This window comes from Myotis yumanensis, unplaced genomic scaffold (genome assembly GCF_028538775.1).
Source record: "Myotis yumanensis isolate MYYU_CA2020_CCGP unplaced genomic scaffold, mMyoYum1.0.hap1 SCAF_1, whole genome shotgun sequence".
NCBI classification, from domain to species: domain Eukaryota; kingdom Metazoa; phylum Chordata; class Mammalia; order Chiroptera; family Vespertilionidae; genus Myotis; species Myotis yumanensis.
The window spans coordinates 139,092,633-139,107,747 of record NW_027223752.1 but is presented as its reverse complement, the minus strand read 5'-3'; the positions used below and the strand labels follow the sequence as shown (position 1 = coordinate 139,107,747).

Here is a 15,115-nt window from a genome sequence, read left to right as displayed (position 1 = left end):
CCCCTCTGTGTTGATCTCTCCGACTCCTGGCCCCACCTGCGTGTTGTTTTCTCCCTCGAGCGGTGGCCAGGGCAGGTGGGAAGCTTGGCTTCCTCCTATGCAGGGGGCAGCTCAAGCCTCCAGCTCTGTGACCAGTTGGCTTCTCCGCTGAGGCATCAGTGGAGAAGCCAAGCCTCTTCAGTCTTCACTCTTCAGTCTTCACTCTGGCTGGAGCCTTCAGTCTTCGCTCCAAGCCTGCATATGCAAATTAACCGCCATCTTTGTTGGGTTAATTTGCATACTCATCTGACTGACTGGTAGGCGTAGCGGAGTGACACCAATTTTCATGTTCATCTTTTATTAGTGTAGATAGCTGTCTACATTTTACAACTTCAAGACACTCAGCTTAAAGACTAGTCATAGACCCAGTTAACTACATGGAAATATTAACAGGAAAATAAAGGAAGGTAAAAGCAAAAAAGGGGACAGATGAAACTGTCTTGGAGGGACATTTGAAAGGTAAGTTTATTTACTAACATCCCTTTCCAAAGTTATACTATTTAGTTGGCTTTCACGTCCTGCTAATCTCATGAACCTGGCACAACAGTAATTATATTTTAAGCATAGAGGCTCATTGAGTTAAATTCATTTTCTCTGACTCTGTGTTTGACTTACTCAGTTAGTTCATTTTCCAGTAACTTTCTGCCTTTCACTTGCTCTTGGTAGAGTTGCACATATTTTTCTAATTCTTTTTTTCTGTCATCTCGAGAATCTTGTACTCTGGAGAGCTCTGATTTTAGCTCTTTATTTCTGAGTTCCAAATAACTTCTTTTTGCATCCTGATTATTTATCATCTGCTCTGACATTTCTTGAGATTCTCTTAGTCTCTAAAGCAAATAAAAAGGATACATTTTTAAAGTAATTTATATATGTTTTCTTTAGTTTTTGAGTCAATGACTCAGAGATCAGCTTTAAGTGTGAAAAAAACTGAAATTTTGAAAAGTTATCAACAATGTCCACTGAATTAAATCTGAGTTATAAAGTTAATATTCTTCTATTAGTACTCATGTAATCTGATCATTCAGAGAATAATAGAATCAGTTTAAAGTTTTAAAAGTAGAACATAAAAATTAATCACATTTTTTACCTTTTCTTCCTGATACTCTTGTTTTACATCAATTGGTCTTAAAAATAAAATGATACTCTACCAGGAATCATTTGGAAAGATCAATTTAGCGATAATAAGGATAGAAACTGAAATACTGAAAAGTAAAACAAATGCCACCTTCCTTCCAGAAGTCTACATAATAAATTGCTATTAAAGAAAGTAGAGGAAACACAAATACACTGTATTTATCTAAAAGGTAATTTGCAGTGAAATGAATTACAGCACATTAAAGATCAATAAATTAACCTGTAAAAATGAATTGATTTGTTTATATTTGTCTACTTCATCCCGTCCTGTTCTTTCTTCAATATTCTTTTTGTACTCTTCTGCTACACAGGATTCTACCATATTCATTTCCATATGTGTTCTGAGGTTTACATTTTCTTGTTCCCACTTCTTTGCTGTATTCTCTAGTTCTTCACACTCCTTTAGAAGTGCTTCCATTGCTAACTGCTGTAGAGGTGTCTTTTTTTCATCCAGGGGTATACATTTTGAAGATGACGGTTGCACTTTTGCTGTAAGCTCATCATTCTGCATGAATAAAAGAATATAGTTTGATTATGAAGGTGCGGTCGCCAGTATGGAATTTTGAAATGAATTCAATTGCAATAAAATGTTACTTGTACAGTGGTAGAGTCTTGGAATGTGGAACCTTGAATTACTCAGAATCAAGACCAAAGTTAAAATGACCAGGAGTTAAAAAAATATATTTACTGTTGTCATCTTTGACAAAATGTCTGCACTTAATTTTATACTCCTTTTTCGAAGACTTTTTCATGTCTGTCCTCCATAAAATATCTATATGCTGCCCTTTAGGAGAAAGTCTGTTTCCTCTTCCCCATCTTAACACTTCATAATATTTACAAATGTTTTAGGGATATCATGTTGAGATATTCAGGACTGAGTCAGCAAATGCCTCCCAAAGTAAGACTTTCAAAATGAGACTAATTAATGAATCTTATAAATATGGACTCTAATGTCATAAATTTTTCACTGAACTACAAAAGTTTGATGCTAACTTGAATTGCATTCCAAAAAGAAATGATTCCCTGCGTTACTGAGAAATTACATTTCTCACTGTAAAAGTTTAGTGAGATGAGCCCTACATTTTTTAGAATTAAAAAAAAAAAATGGGGATGGGGACTTAATCCAATAGTGCTATCTTGAAATTCTCTGTTACTTCCCACAAACTAAGGAAACATAGTAAACAAAACAACATCATCAACAACAACAACAAACTTGCTGGAATGTCAGTGATCATGACTTGGGAAGAACTACTTTCCTTCAGATACAATGATTACTTGGTAAGACAAGGTGAGGGATGTTGAGTTTTTGAAGCACGTCTCCAGATTCTCTGGCACTTGTCCAGGAAATAGGTGCTGGCCTCAGTGTTACCTGGGTCCTGGTGAATAGGATATGGTGACTGCTGTGTGACTGTTATGTCTGGGTGCCATCGGACTCTCTCCCCAGGGAAGCTCACCCTGGGAACCCAGCCACCATGTTGTGAAGAACGAAGCAGCCCAAGCCACATGGTCATCCTCAAACAAGTGTCCAGATGAGACTGTCCCAGCGAACGTCCCAGCCAAAAGCCTGCTGCACCTGAGAAACCCATGAATGACCAAGCCTTTAGAGATGATTCAACTTCCCAGCTTCAAGTCATCCTAGCTGATGGCAAGTGGAAATGAAAAGAGCTGGCCTCACTGCAGATTTGTGAACAAGTAAATGCTGCTTTAAGACACGAAGTTTGGAGGTGGTTACTGAGCAGCAATAAGTAACTGGCACAAGATACTGACATTACAAATAGAGTGCTGACACTAAAAAAGCAACACACACACGTATGGGAGCACCTCTGAACAGGCGGCAGGTAGAACCCGACATAATGTAGAGAAGCGTGAGAATGAAAACCAAAAGGGCCTCCAAGAAAGGGTGAGTGGAGGCCTGATGGCCCCTGAGGAGGCTGACAGCAAGGGCTTCTGGGCAAGTGAACACAATGACGCTGAAAGGAAGATGACAGGGATTCTCGCTAGGAAGCAGCTGAAAGTGAAATCGATGAGAATCATAAGCTAAAAATAGACAAATAAATAAAAAAGGACCCAATTTACGGGTTTCAAATATCGATTTCCCATTTGTACCTTCTCCCACATGTCCAATTGTCAAATAATCCTAACATAAAGAAATGGCTTCTGGGCTAACATCAAATCCAAGGTGTTCCAGGAAAACATGGTCAGAGGATGAAACCTACATTTATAAAACTCCTTAAAACAGTGGTTCTCAACCTTCCTAATGCCGCGACCCTTTAGTACAGTTCCTCATGTTGTGGTGACCCCCAACCATAAAATGATTTTCGTTGCTACTTCATAACTGGAATTTTGCTACTGTTATGAAACAGAATGTTAATATCTGATATGCTGGATGTATTTTCATTGTTACAAATTGAACATAATTAAAGCATAGTGATTAATCACAAAACAACATGTAATTATATATGTGTTTTCCGATGTTCTTAGGTAACCCCTGTGAAAGGATCATTCCACCCCCAAAGGGGTCGTGACCCACAGGTTGAGAACTGCTGCCTTAAAACCTCAGAAGCATTTATGTGGTGCCTCAAATTCCTTTAAGGATTTTCAGAATGTAAGAATGTTAAAGACAGTGTCCTACAACACCTCCAGGAAGCCCAAGGTGAAGATCTGATCTGAAAACTATTTGTGAGGTGGCTTTTTTAATGCCATGAACCCCAGTAAAATTAACTGGACAGACACCCAAACCTAAGAGAATGGTAGAAGGAGAAACCCTGCCTGCTAGCTCTGCCTCTTTAAGGGAGACCAAGACAGTACACGATCAAAAGGGCCTGTGGGCTTTAGATGTTCCACAGGGAGGACGCAGGCTGCAAAAAGAGCTGCAAGCACATGTCATCTCTTATGAAAAGGACAGAGCAAAGTCTCAGAGGGAACAGCCAAGGGCCACAGAGAAGCACTCCAAGGTTAGGACTAAGCTTTCCTTTCCTCAGTGAGGAAACAGAGAGGATTATGAAATCATTTTAAATTTCAGGGGCAAAACAACTGCAATGCCTTTTGGCACCATTTAAGTACAATACCTTCTCTAGCTTACTTCAAGCTTGCTTGTATGTTATACCTCAGTGTTTCTCCATAGGAAACAAATTGGCTTTAACATTTTGAGATTTTACCCCTAGCCGATTTGGGAGAGTGGACAGAGCTTCAGCTTGCAGACTGAAGGATCCTAGGTTCAATTCAGGTCCAAGCCACATGCTTGGGTTGCAGGCTCAATCCCCAGTAGGAGGCATGCAGGAGACAGCCCAACAATGATTCTCTCGAATCACTGATATTTCTCTCGCTTCTCTCTCTCTCTCTCTCTCCCTCCCTCCCTCTCTGAAATACATTAAGAAATAAAATAAAATTTGAGATTTCAAAGTCAGGCATTTCTGATGAGGAAAGGTGACAGTCCAGATTTTAATCTTTTCCTCCCCAGGCAGTGACACCTACCAGCAAGTCTATGAATTATGAGTTAAACACAATGAAGGAAATGGCTAAGTCAGCGGATCCTGTTACTAGAATTTCATGGAAATGGAAGTGAAGTGGGAGGCACTGGGTTTGAATGCAGAAAAAAAAGGAATGGGTGTTATCGTTGTAAGCCTACTTTCCCATCATGTCACAGAGGCACCAAAACATAAGCTGGCCATAAGCTTTATCAAGAAACAAGAAACCTCCATAAAAGTAGAGGTAAAAACATTCCACTACACTGACTTTTTTAATTACATAAAACAACTAGTAATATGCAAGATGACTGGGAAAGATACTCATAACATTTGATTTGGTACTGGCATAAGGACAGACTTATTCATCAGTGAAGTAGAAGGGAGAATCCAAAACTTAACCCAATTTGTGGCCAACTGCTTTTTGACAAAGGTGCCAAACAATAAATCAGATATGAGTAGTCTTTTTAACAAATTGTCCAGGGACAGCTGGATATCCACATGCAAATGAATAAAATTTGACCTCTACCTCAGACCATACATAAAAGTTAACTTAAAATGTAAAAGCTAAAACTATAAAAGACTTAGAAGAAAACATAGGTGTATATCTTCAGGACTGGATTTGGCACCATTTAAATACAAAGTCTCCTCTGTCTTACTTCAAGTTTAGATGTGAAACCAAAAGACAAAATAGATTAATAGATTAACTGGACTTCATCAAAATCAAAACCTTCTGTGCTTTGAAAGTCACCATCAGGAAAATGAAAAGGTGAGCTACTGAATGGAAGACATGTTTGAAAATCCATTATCTAGTCAGAGATTTGTATGTAGAATATTTAAAGATCTCTTACACTTAAATAATAAAAAGATAATCTAATTAAAAACAGGCAAAGGAATTGAATAGTTTTTCAAAGAATATATGGAAATGGATAATAAGCATGTGAAAAAATGGTCAACACTACTAGTCATTAGACAATTTCAAATCAAAACCAGTAAGATGCCACTTCATACCTACTAGGATGGCTACAATAAAAAAACAGGTAATGATAAGTGTTGCCAAGAATGTGGAGAAACTGGAACCCTCATACACTGCCAATGAAAATGCAAAATGCTGCAGCCACTGTGGAAAACAATCTGGCAGTTTCTCAAAAGGCTAAAGATCTTATCCAACAATTCCATTTATAATTATACTAGAGGCCCGGTGCACGAAGTATGTGCACATTAAAAGGGAATTAATTAGAGGAAATATTTAATATTGCCATTTGCCCTTTCTCTATAATGGAAGTGTCAGAGGTGAAAGAAAATTAGTAAAATGTATATGCAAGTCTTCCTCCTGTCAGAGTCTGGGGTGTGCCATAGGAACCAGAGTCAAGTCTCTGCCCACACACATGCACCTCAAAATCACATAAGACTCAGACCCGGCCGGCCCTACCCACATTGGGCTAGATCCAGACCCAGCCAGACCTACCTCCATCAAGCCCCGCTGGGAGGGGGGCATGGCCTCAGGTCACTTGGCACAGTGCTGGGGTGGGGGGTGAGGACTGAGATTCCCTGGCCTAGGTCAGGGGGTGCATCTTGAGGTCTTCTGGCCTGGGCCAGGGGGTGCGGCTTGAGGTCCCACAGGCTGGCGCTAGGGTGGGGAGCACAGCTGAGGTCCCCTGTGATGCCCTGCTGGGTGGGGGCCACGGACTGTGGTCCCCGTCAAGCTCCACTGAGGGGGGGGGGGCACAGCCTGAGGTCCCCCGGCCTGGCATAGGGGCAGGGAGGGTGTGGCCTCAGGTCCCCTGCCCTGGCCTACCACCACGCAGCCTCAGGTCCCTGCTGATTTCTCCTTAAGGCTCGTTTAGGGAACTCAGGAACTTGGCCTCCCCTGTGGGTGCAGCTATCTTGACCGTTATAGCCTGATGGTCAATTTGCACATTCTCTCTTTATTAGATAAGATTCCCAAGAGAATGAAAACATATGTTCACATAAAATGTTGTACATGATTCAGAGCAGTATTAGTAACAACACCAAAAAGTGAAAGTAACCTAAAGGTTCATCAAACGATGAATAGATTTTTAAAAATGTAGTCACTTCATGCAATGAAATGTTACTCAGCAATAAACAGGAATGAAGTACTGGTGATACGTGCTACAAAAGAGATGTACCTTGAAAACATTATGCTAAATAAAAAAGGCAGTCACAAAGGAGCACCTACTGTGTGATTCCACTGATATGTAATGTGCAGAACAGACAAATCTTGAGAGACTGAGAGGACAGTAGTGGTTCCTGAGGGCCAGGAAGAGTGGGGAGGTGGAAGCTGGCACAGGGTGGTTGGTAAAGGGCACAGGGCTACTTTTTAGGGGGATGAAAATGTCCCCAAACTGACTGTGATGATGACTGTGTAACTCTGTGAATACAGAAAAAGGCACTGAACCGTACACTTTAAATGAGTGAACTGCATGGTATGTTCGTTATGTCTCAGTAAAGCTGCCACCAAAATGTTTTGGACTTGGTGCTGGTGCCAGGGTTCAAGACATAGAGAGTTAACAGTAGGCCCTTTTCATAGAAAAGTGATAAAGAAAAAGCTGTCTTTTTCACTGATACCAAGTCTATTAAATTAACAGAAAAATCTATATTTTACCACCAAAGCATTGAATGTTATCTATTTCCCCAAATTAGGTGAATTTTGGGTCCCAAAACTGATTTAAAATTACCTTCTGTTTTGGCTTTTTAGACTGACTTTCCATGTCAGCTGGACTTGGTTTTGAATCTCCAGGGAAACTAAGCTCTTCATTATCACACTCATGTAATTTCTGTTTTGCAACTTTTAGGAGTTTTTTAAGTCTGAAGAAATGTACAAAACAAATATGTCAAATTCTTTAAGATTAAATATTTAGTTATTTTTAAAATATATTTCTTTATTGATTTTAGAGAGGAAGGGAGAGGGAGAGAGAGATAGAAACATCAATGATGAGAGAGAATCATTGATTGGCTGTTTCCTGCACACCCCCTACTGGGGATTGAGCCCACAACCCAGGCATGTGCCCTTGGCCTGAATCGAACCTGGGACGCTTCAGTCCACAGGCCGATGCTCTATCCACTGAGCAAGACCGGCTAGGGCCTTTAGTTATTTTTTAAACAGATATTATGTTTATAAAATAATATAAAACAAATCTATAAATTATGATGCTCTCATTTGTTCTAATCTAATACTGCTTGAAATCCTACAAACTAAATTATAATCTTATGTAAATAAAATGAAACAAGTCATGACATACGTGATATGGCTATATAGTTAATATTGTAACTATATAGAGTTCTTATAAATAAGTTATTATTAATATTCATTTTACTATGTTACTATAAATCATTAATCTATTATTAAAGATCAACTAGAAACCAGAGACCAGTATCCAAGGTGAAGAAGAAAAGCATAGTTATATGTGAATGTTTTGAAAAAACACAAAAATACCTTTTGGTACCTACTGACAATAGTCTACAAGAAGTAAAGAAAATTACCAACATCTAGGAGATCATTCAAAACAGAAGGAGAAGCAGGAAAGAAGAATCTTTGAAGTCTGAGTGGAAGGGGAAATCAGAAAGAGGCAGGCTTTAGAAGAAGGGAAATCAGGGAGATAAGGTGTAACAGTCTCTTCAAGACTGTTTTAACAAGAGAGCTTTGCTAGCACAGTGTTAACACAGTGAAAGGGATATGAAACAATGTAGAGAAAGACAGTTAAATGAGAGGGAAAACACTGATGAGAATCAGAGAACAAACTGAAGAACTCAGGCAATAAACAGAAAGGAAGCCAGGTGGGGGCTCCCCAGACATGGGAAAGATGCCATTGTGTTTCTATGAGTGGCAAAAACAGGATTATCCAATTTCTTCTTTAAACCATACGGACATTTTGTATGTGTGATATCTTTTATAAATAAAAAAAATAAAAAGAAACATAAGCCAAATCAAGATAATTTTTAGTGTTGTTAAACAATGACACAGATAAGTTTTAGTTATTAAACTATTGGAAGGCGGAAGGGACACACACTATCAAAAGAAGGGAAGGTCACCAGAGAGACCAGATATGTGGCAGAAATAAAAATTCAAGGTGGACATGAAGAGTGCAGGTGACAGGATATGCAAAAGGCAGCCTCATTACGGTTTTAGGAATCATAAAAGAGTAAGTACAATATCGTGGACCTCAAAACAGTTTCAGATTGTGCTGTGTGTTTCTGTGGTAATTTTTAAAATAGGATAATTTAATTATGAAAATTACAGAGATGAAATAAATTTGTATTTCAGTTTTAATAAAGTAAAATGACAGTTAAATCTTAATTCACAGCAGAAATGATCTGAAATATTAAAATCTTGCCTGGTCTTCTCTTTTTCTAAGTCATTCTTTGTATTCACTGCTTGCTGCCACCTCTGTTGCAGAAAGATGTTTGACTCAATATATTTTTTTAAGTCTTCCTTTTCGTGCTGAGACTTTGAAAAAAAAATTAAAGAAAATCATTAAAAATCGACAGACTCACTTTTCTTTCTTAAAAATACAATTTCTCATGAGTTCATGAATAACGTGTGTAGACAAGTTTATAAAATCTAGTTTATAAACTTGATGCCAATATGAACAGATTTAAAAAATAATTACTTCTTACAGCAGCTTAAGTTTATTTTACCTTTTTACCACTTTCTTTCTGAAACTTAAATTGCCAAAGTTTGTTAAAACAGAGGTATTTATATATAAAATATTAAATACTAAGTGCTAAAAAATATTTAAGAGAGTGGCTATATTGACCTTTTAGTTTCTAAGATGCCCTGGAAACATTTTCACCAATAGTTCCAGATATCCCAGGTTCTATTAAACCACATCCTACTAAGGTCATCTTTGAAAACTTCCCATGCAGTCCCCATTACCTTATGATGGTAACCTGACTTTAGGATGAGATAAAGACTCTCATTCTTTGTAAGCTTTCTTCCATAGGTTTCATTTTCTCCTTTTCTATTATACACCTTTATCTTTAAATAAAGTGTCTTCTCTATATTATATAAAACATAACTTTCACTTGACTTTTGTAGCTTTTTGTGTCATCCCGTTGTCCCCACCCATTAAAATCTAACATTTTTTAAATGCAAGGTCTCATCCACATATTCATATTTTCAACACTCATTCTTTTCTTTTACATAAGAATCTGACTTTCCATTCTATAATTGCACTAACTTTTTTTGAGGGTCATCTTCTTTTAGTCCCTTAATGCTTTACTTCTCAGCAGCAACTGATAACAATGACCACATACACACTCTCCCTCCGGCCCTCCAACAGCACTTCATTTCTAAACAGTAACCATGATGTACAGTCTTCCACTCTGTCTATTCCTTCTTTATTTATTTATTTTTGCTTGGGGAAGGAAGTGGTAGCATGTTTATTTTTCTTCACTGCATTGAATGCCATGGACTAGAACCATATTGAGGTTCAAGGGAAATGTAACAAGTTTAAGAAACTCAATACCTGGTTTTAAAACTTGATGACCTTTGTTTTGAATACTTAAGCTAAAAATAAGGGCTAGAGATTATGTACTTAGCATAAGAAAGTAAGTATATAATCAATACAACAAAAATTATGAGGAATTTCAAAAAGACAGAAAGTTAACAACCTCAAACTAAGAATCCCTAAAAGACAGAAAGCTGATAGGACCAAATCCCGGACATACACAGAAGAGGAATACTCTGAAGAATCAATTAGGGGAGCCCCAGTCCAGCAGCAGATAGAGACAGTGTTCACCTAAGACAATAGGGTGTTTTCTTCACCTGTTAGTATAGAAAATTTCTAACAAGCAAAAGATAGAATATTATATTGGCCCTCTATAGGTTCATCGCCCAAGTTCACAATTTTTTTTATTTTTAATTTATTTTCTACCTCACTTCTTTTTTATTTTCTTTCCATCATGATGTATCCCCTCTATGACCTCTCCCATCTCCACCCAAACCCCCAACACACCTGGAAATCACCACACTGTTGTTCATGTCCATGAGTCCTCTCTAATTTTTCTCTTTTTTGCTCAATCCCTATACCACCTCCCAACACCACCACCATGAGCAGCAGACAAGTACTATATGACTTCACTCATATGTGGAATTTAATAAACAAACTGAACTACCAAGCAAAATAGAAATAGACTTCTAGAAATCAATCTGTTCCCTTCTTAAAATTCTCTCAGAGATCCTTCAATCTCAACACTTTAAACCAGGTTCCCTATCAACATTTCTAGCCTTGACCCCTTTACTGAGGTCATCTGTACTTTTCCTTTTCCCTTCTTGCTCCTCATAAACAATATCCTCAACCACACACTCATAAACCATGAGTGACCTGGATCGCCCTTGTAGATTGCTAAGCTTGTACATTTTATGTTGATTCTTACTGGCGTCACTTTGAGTGTACTACTGTTGTGTTCTGAGTTTGGGGGCACCTTCACCCTTAGGATGTTGACCAGCATTCTCTGTCTTGTTTTTCTCTTATAATGCAAATGTTATTTTTGCAAGTGGCAGATTATCAATTATTTGCCTTTAAAAATAATAATACATTCTTATTTCATAGAGACCTGACCAATAAAAGTCTTCTGAAGTTCTTTTCACATGTTATCTCAACTATATTGTTTGAAGGCTTGGGAAAGCTAGAGCTATTTTCTTGCCAATGCAGAAGACTCTTTACCTCAACATTTGTGTTGATCAAATATCTTGGTTTGAATTCCAAGACTGCCAGTGATATAAAGTATTTAGTTGTATCTTAACAATATTAAGCTCAAATGTGTTCAATTTATACACAGATAGGTACACTTATATCAAATAATATCCCCCACAGACAAATTAACACATAGAAAGACAAGATTATCTCTTGGGAAGAAAATTAAGACAATGGGAAATTCAGGGCTAAAGCATTCCACACAAATGAGATGATAAGTGCAGAAATGAATGAGGTCAGTGAGAGTTGAAACAGAGAATGCTTCATAGAGGGGAGATTGGGAGCCAGGTCCGAATAGATATAGGATGAGGCAGGAGGGAAAGAAACTGAAAAGACAGAATGGACAGCATGAGTAAAGGCAGAGAGATGCTGAAATCAGGTCAGTTATCTCAGAGGATAAAAATCCCATGACAACACCCTGACTGGTTTGGCTCAGTGGATAGAGCATCAGCCTGCGGACTGAAGGGTCCCAGGTTCGATTCCGGTCAAGGGCATGTACCTGGGTTGTAGGCACATCCCCAATAGGGGGCGTGCAAGAGGCAGCTGAATCGATGTTTCTAACTCTGTATCCCTCTCCCTCTCCCTTCCTCTCTGTAAAAAATCAATAAAGTATATTTAAAAAAATAAATCCCATGACAAGAAGAGAAAAACCTATGTTCACACAATGACTTGTACAATAGTACTCATAGTTGAATTACTAACAGCCAAAAAGTGAAAACAATACAAATTTCCATCAACTGATAAATGGATAAGTGGAAGAGCCACATGGTGAAGTATTGTTCGGCAATAAAAAGAAAGAAATAAAATATTGTTATGTGCCATAATGTGGACAAACTTTTAAAATATGAGATTAAGGGAAAGAAGCCAGTCCAAAGGACTATAACTTCTGTGATTGCATATATATGAAATATCCAGAATAAGCTAATCAATAGAGACAGAAATGAGACTGGTTTTTGCGAGAAACTGGTAGTTACTGCTAAGTGGAGTTTGTTTCTGGAGTGATAAAAATATTATATAATTGACTGAGGGGATAGATGCACAACTCTCTGAATATGTTTAAAATATTGACTCATATAATTTAAATAGGCAAATTATACAATGTGTGAATTATATCAATATTTTAAAAATATCCATTAGTGGATCTAGATTTAATTTTTTTAGTTGTCATTTCTGGATGTACATATTACAATGATCTGAACATTTTCATGCTTTCATAATATTTCCAAGTGAGAGAACATGAAAGATATGCCTACTTCAACTGGTTTGTAGAATGACCTTCCCGCACAAAACCCTTCATCTCTTGCTGTCTGGGAAGCAAGTTGTAGGTCTCCTTTTGATGTCTGACAATGCTCATGATCCTGTACAGCGGTAGCCAGTCTAGACCGGTATGATTCAACTTCTGCTTCCAGTCTTCCTCTGTTTTGTTGTTCATCCTCCAGTTTACTGTTTAGCACAGTGTTCTCAACTCTCAGAACTTCAAGCTGCTCATTGTGTTGAAATACTGTTTCTCTTATTGTCTTTTGAAGATGGTCAAGCTTTTCTTTGACAAGTGCAATGTCCTCAACATCTTCTTTTTCCATTTCTTGCTTCTGATTTTTTGCTCTGTTTATTTCCAGTCTTAGCTTAGCATTTTCATCCCACAAAATGCAATTTTCAATCAATAGACTTTCTTCTTTTTCAGAACTTTCAGGAACCTAAAAAACACAAAGGAGACTTTTAGCTACAACATTGAAAAACATGCCATGATAGCTTCTGAAATTAAAGAATAACTATGTTTATAATTTTAAAAATTGCAATAAGTAGGTATCCTTCTGGAAAAAATAGAGTTGGATCCAATTCTTTAATTTTTTCCAAGCACAACATCTCTAAATTTCAAAAATTTAATATACAATTATGAATTTTTAAAATGAAAAATATCACAAGAGAATTATAAGAGTCTCAAAATTGGAAAGGGTTTTCCTGAATCACCACAAATCCAGAATGCATTAAGTAATTGATTACTAACTCCTACACTTAAAAATTGAGATTACAGTCTGAACACACAGCTGCTCCACAGTAAGAGTATTAACCCTACATATATTAGGATAAACTAAATTTCCTAACATTTTTCCCCAATATTATCCCATAGATATTCTATTTTTCTAATACATTCCTAGATAGTTATAAAGACTGCCTCCACGAACAACGGATAACCAAGCATTTTCCTAAGCACTTCTACATCCATCAATGACCTCATTCAGTTATCACAATCTGGAATGGAGGGGTTAAAAGATAAACAAGTTCAGGATTTTCCCCAGGTTTTCAGACTCCACAATTCGTGCTCTTGCACCAGTCCATAGTTCCTCTCCAGTGTGGATATAAAAACACAAAAGAAGCCTATGTTTCAAAAATCAAATGATGAATAAGGTGAAATTTACAGAGTCTTCTTAGCAAATCATGAGTTTTTTGTTGCTGCAATAACTTTTATTTCTTGTTCATGATGTTTAAAGTAATACTAAATGAGCAATGTGTGTGTGTGTGGGGGGGAAGGAATACACTGAACTACTTTAGTAGGAATAAGATACTTATCAATAAGTTGTCACTAAGTATATATTGCAGCATGCCTTTCTCTTCAGAAGTCCTATGTATTAAAATGGGATACTACTTAGAACAAATTGTTACTTTTCTCAAAAGTAGAAGAATGACATCTAAAATATCATCTTTGAACTGGTTATACCCTCATTCAGTGGAAGTGAAAACTAACCTCTTTATTGATATATCAAGGAAATAAAATCACTGCCCAAATTTGCAATATCTGTTGTTAGTAACAATATCTTTGAGATCATGGACAACACATTGATTCCTACGGAAAGTATTAAAAGCCTCCCCTTAGGATGAGGCCATTGTGAAGTCACTACTTGACTGTTGGAGACAAATGGATTTGAATTAACAATATCATTTTCTCTAATGGACCCAAAGTGTCACCCCTATCACACACACACACACACACACACACACACACACACACACATTCTAAATCCTCTATAGTTTCCATATGCACAGTATTGTTTTTTTAAATATATACACACCCATGCATACTCACACACATTTGAAAATGACTAAATAAGCTATCTCAGAATTCATTTTCTTATGAGCTATTTCTATCTCCTTTGGTTTGCAAAGGTGTTTGGTCAGAATTCCATCTTGTAATATTCTGGCATTCTGTTCTGGAGAAAGTTGGCTCTGAGTGTAATCTCACTCTTCTACAACCCAGGGACACATTTCATTGAGTTTTTGGTCTCATACCATTAAAAAATATAACCGAAGCTTAAGAGCAGTACCTTAAACAAACTGTGAAAAGGAAGTAGCCTGTTTTGGCACAGTGATTTTTCCTCTCCATGAAAAAGTCAAATTTTAAGTGATTGCCACATTTGTCATAGAGCAAAAATACAGTATTCTGAAATAAAATTTCTTTATGAACATTGGAATAGTTCTATCACAGTCTCAAGGCAATTTAGCCTGTATGTTAACATTTTTTAAAAGCCAAAATTAACATTTATGTTAATGAATAAGCTCAATTTATTTTCCATTTCTTCATTTAGAAAACATACACAGAGCATCTGTTACATGCCATGACTAGTAACAAATTAATAATTTTAGTCATAAATGTCAAAGTTCAGATTTTTAAAAATATATCTATTTTATTGTTCTTTTTTTTTACAGAGTGGAAGGGAGAGAGATAGAGAGTTAGAAACATCGATGAGAGAGAAACATCGATCA

General features: G+C 37.2%; 1 protein-coding gene across 1 annotated transcript in view; it reads right to left on the bottom strand.

Annotated features, from left to right (window-relative positions):
• The window catches only part of LOC139017455 (ankyrin repeat domain-containing protein 26-like), a 40,100-nt gene that overhangs the window by 7,244 nt on the left and 17,741 nt on the right, over positions 1 to 15,115 (bottom strand). Inside the window, exons 5-7 of the mRNA XM_070425925.1 lie at positions 12,610 to 13,050; positions 1,394 to 1,678; positions 655 to 866 (exon numbers count right to left, since the gene is read on the bottom strand). Coding sequence (XP_070282026.1) covers positions 655 to 866; positions 1,394 to 1,678; positions 12,610 to 13,050 — 938 coding nt within the window. The remainder of the gene's footprint in view (positions 1 to 654; positions 867 to 1,393; positions 1,679 to 12,609; positions 13,051 to 15,115) is intronic.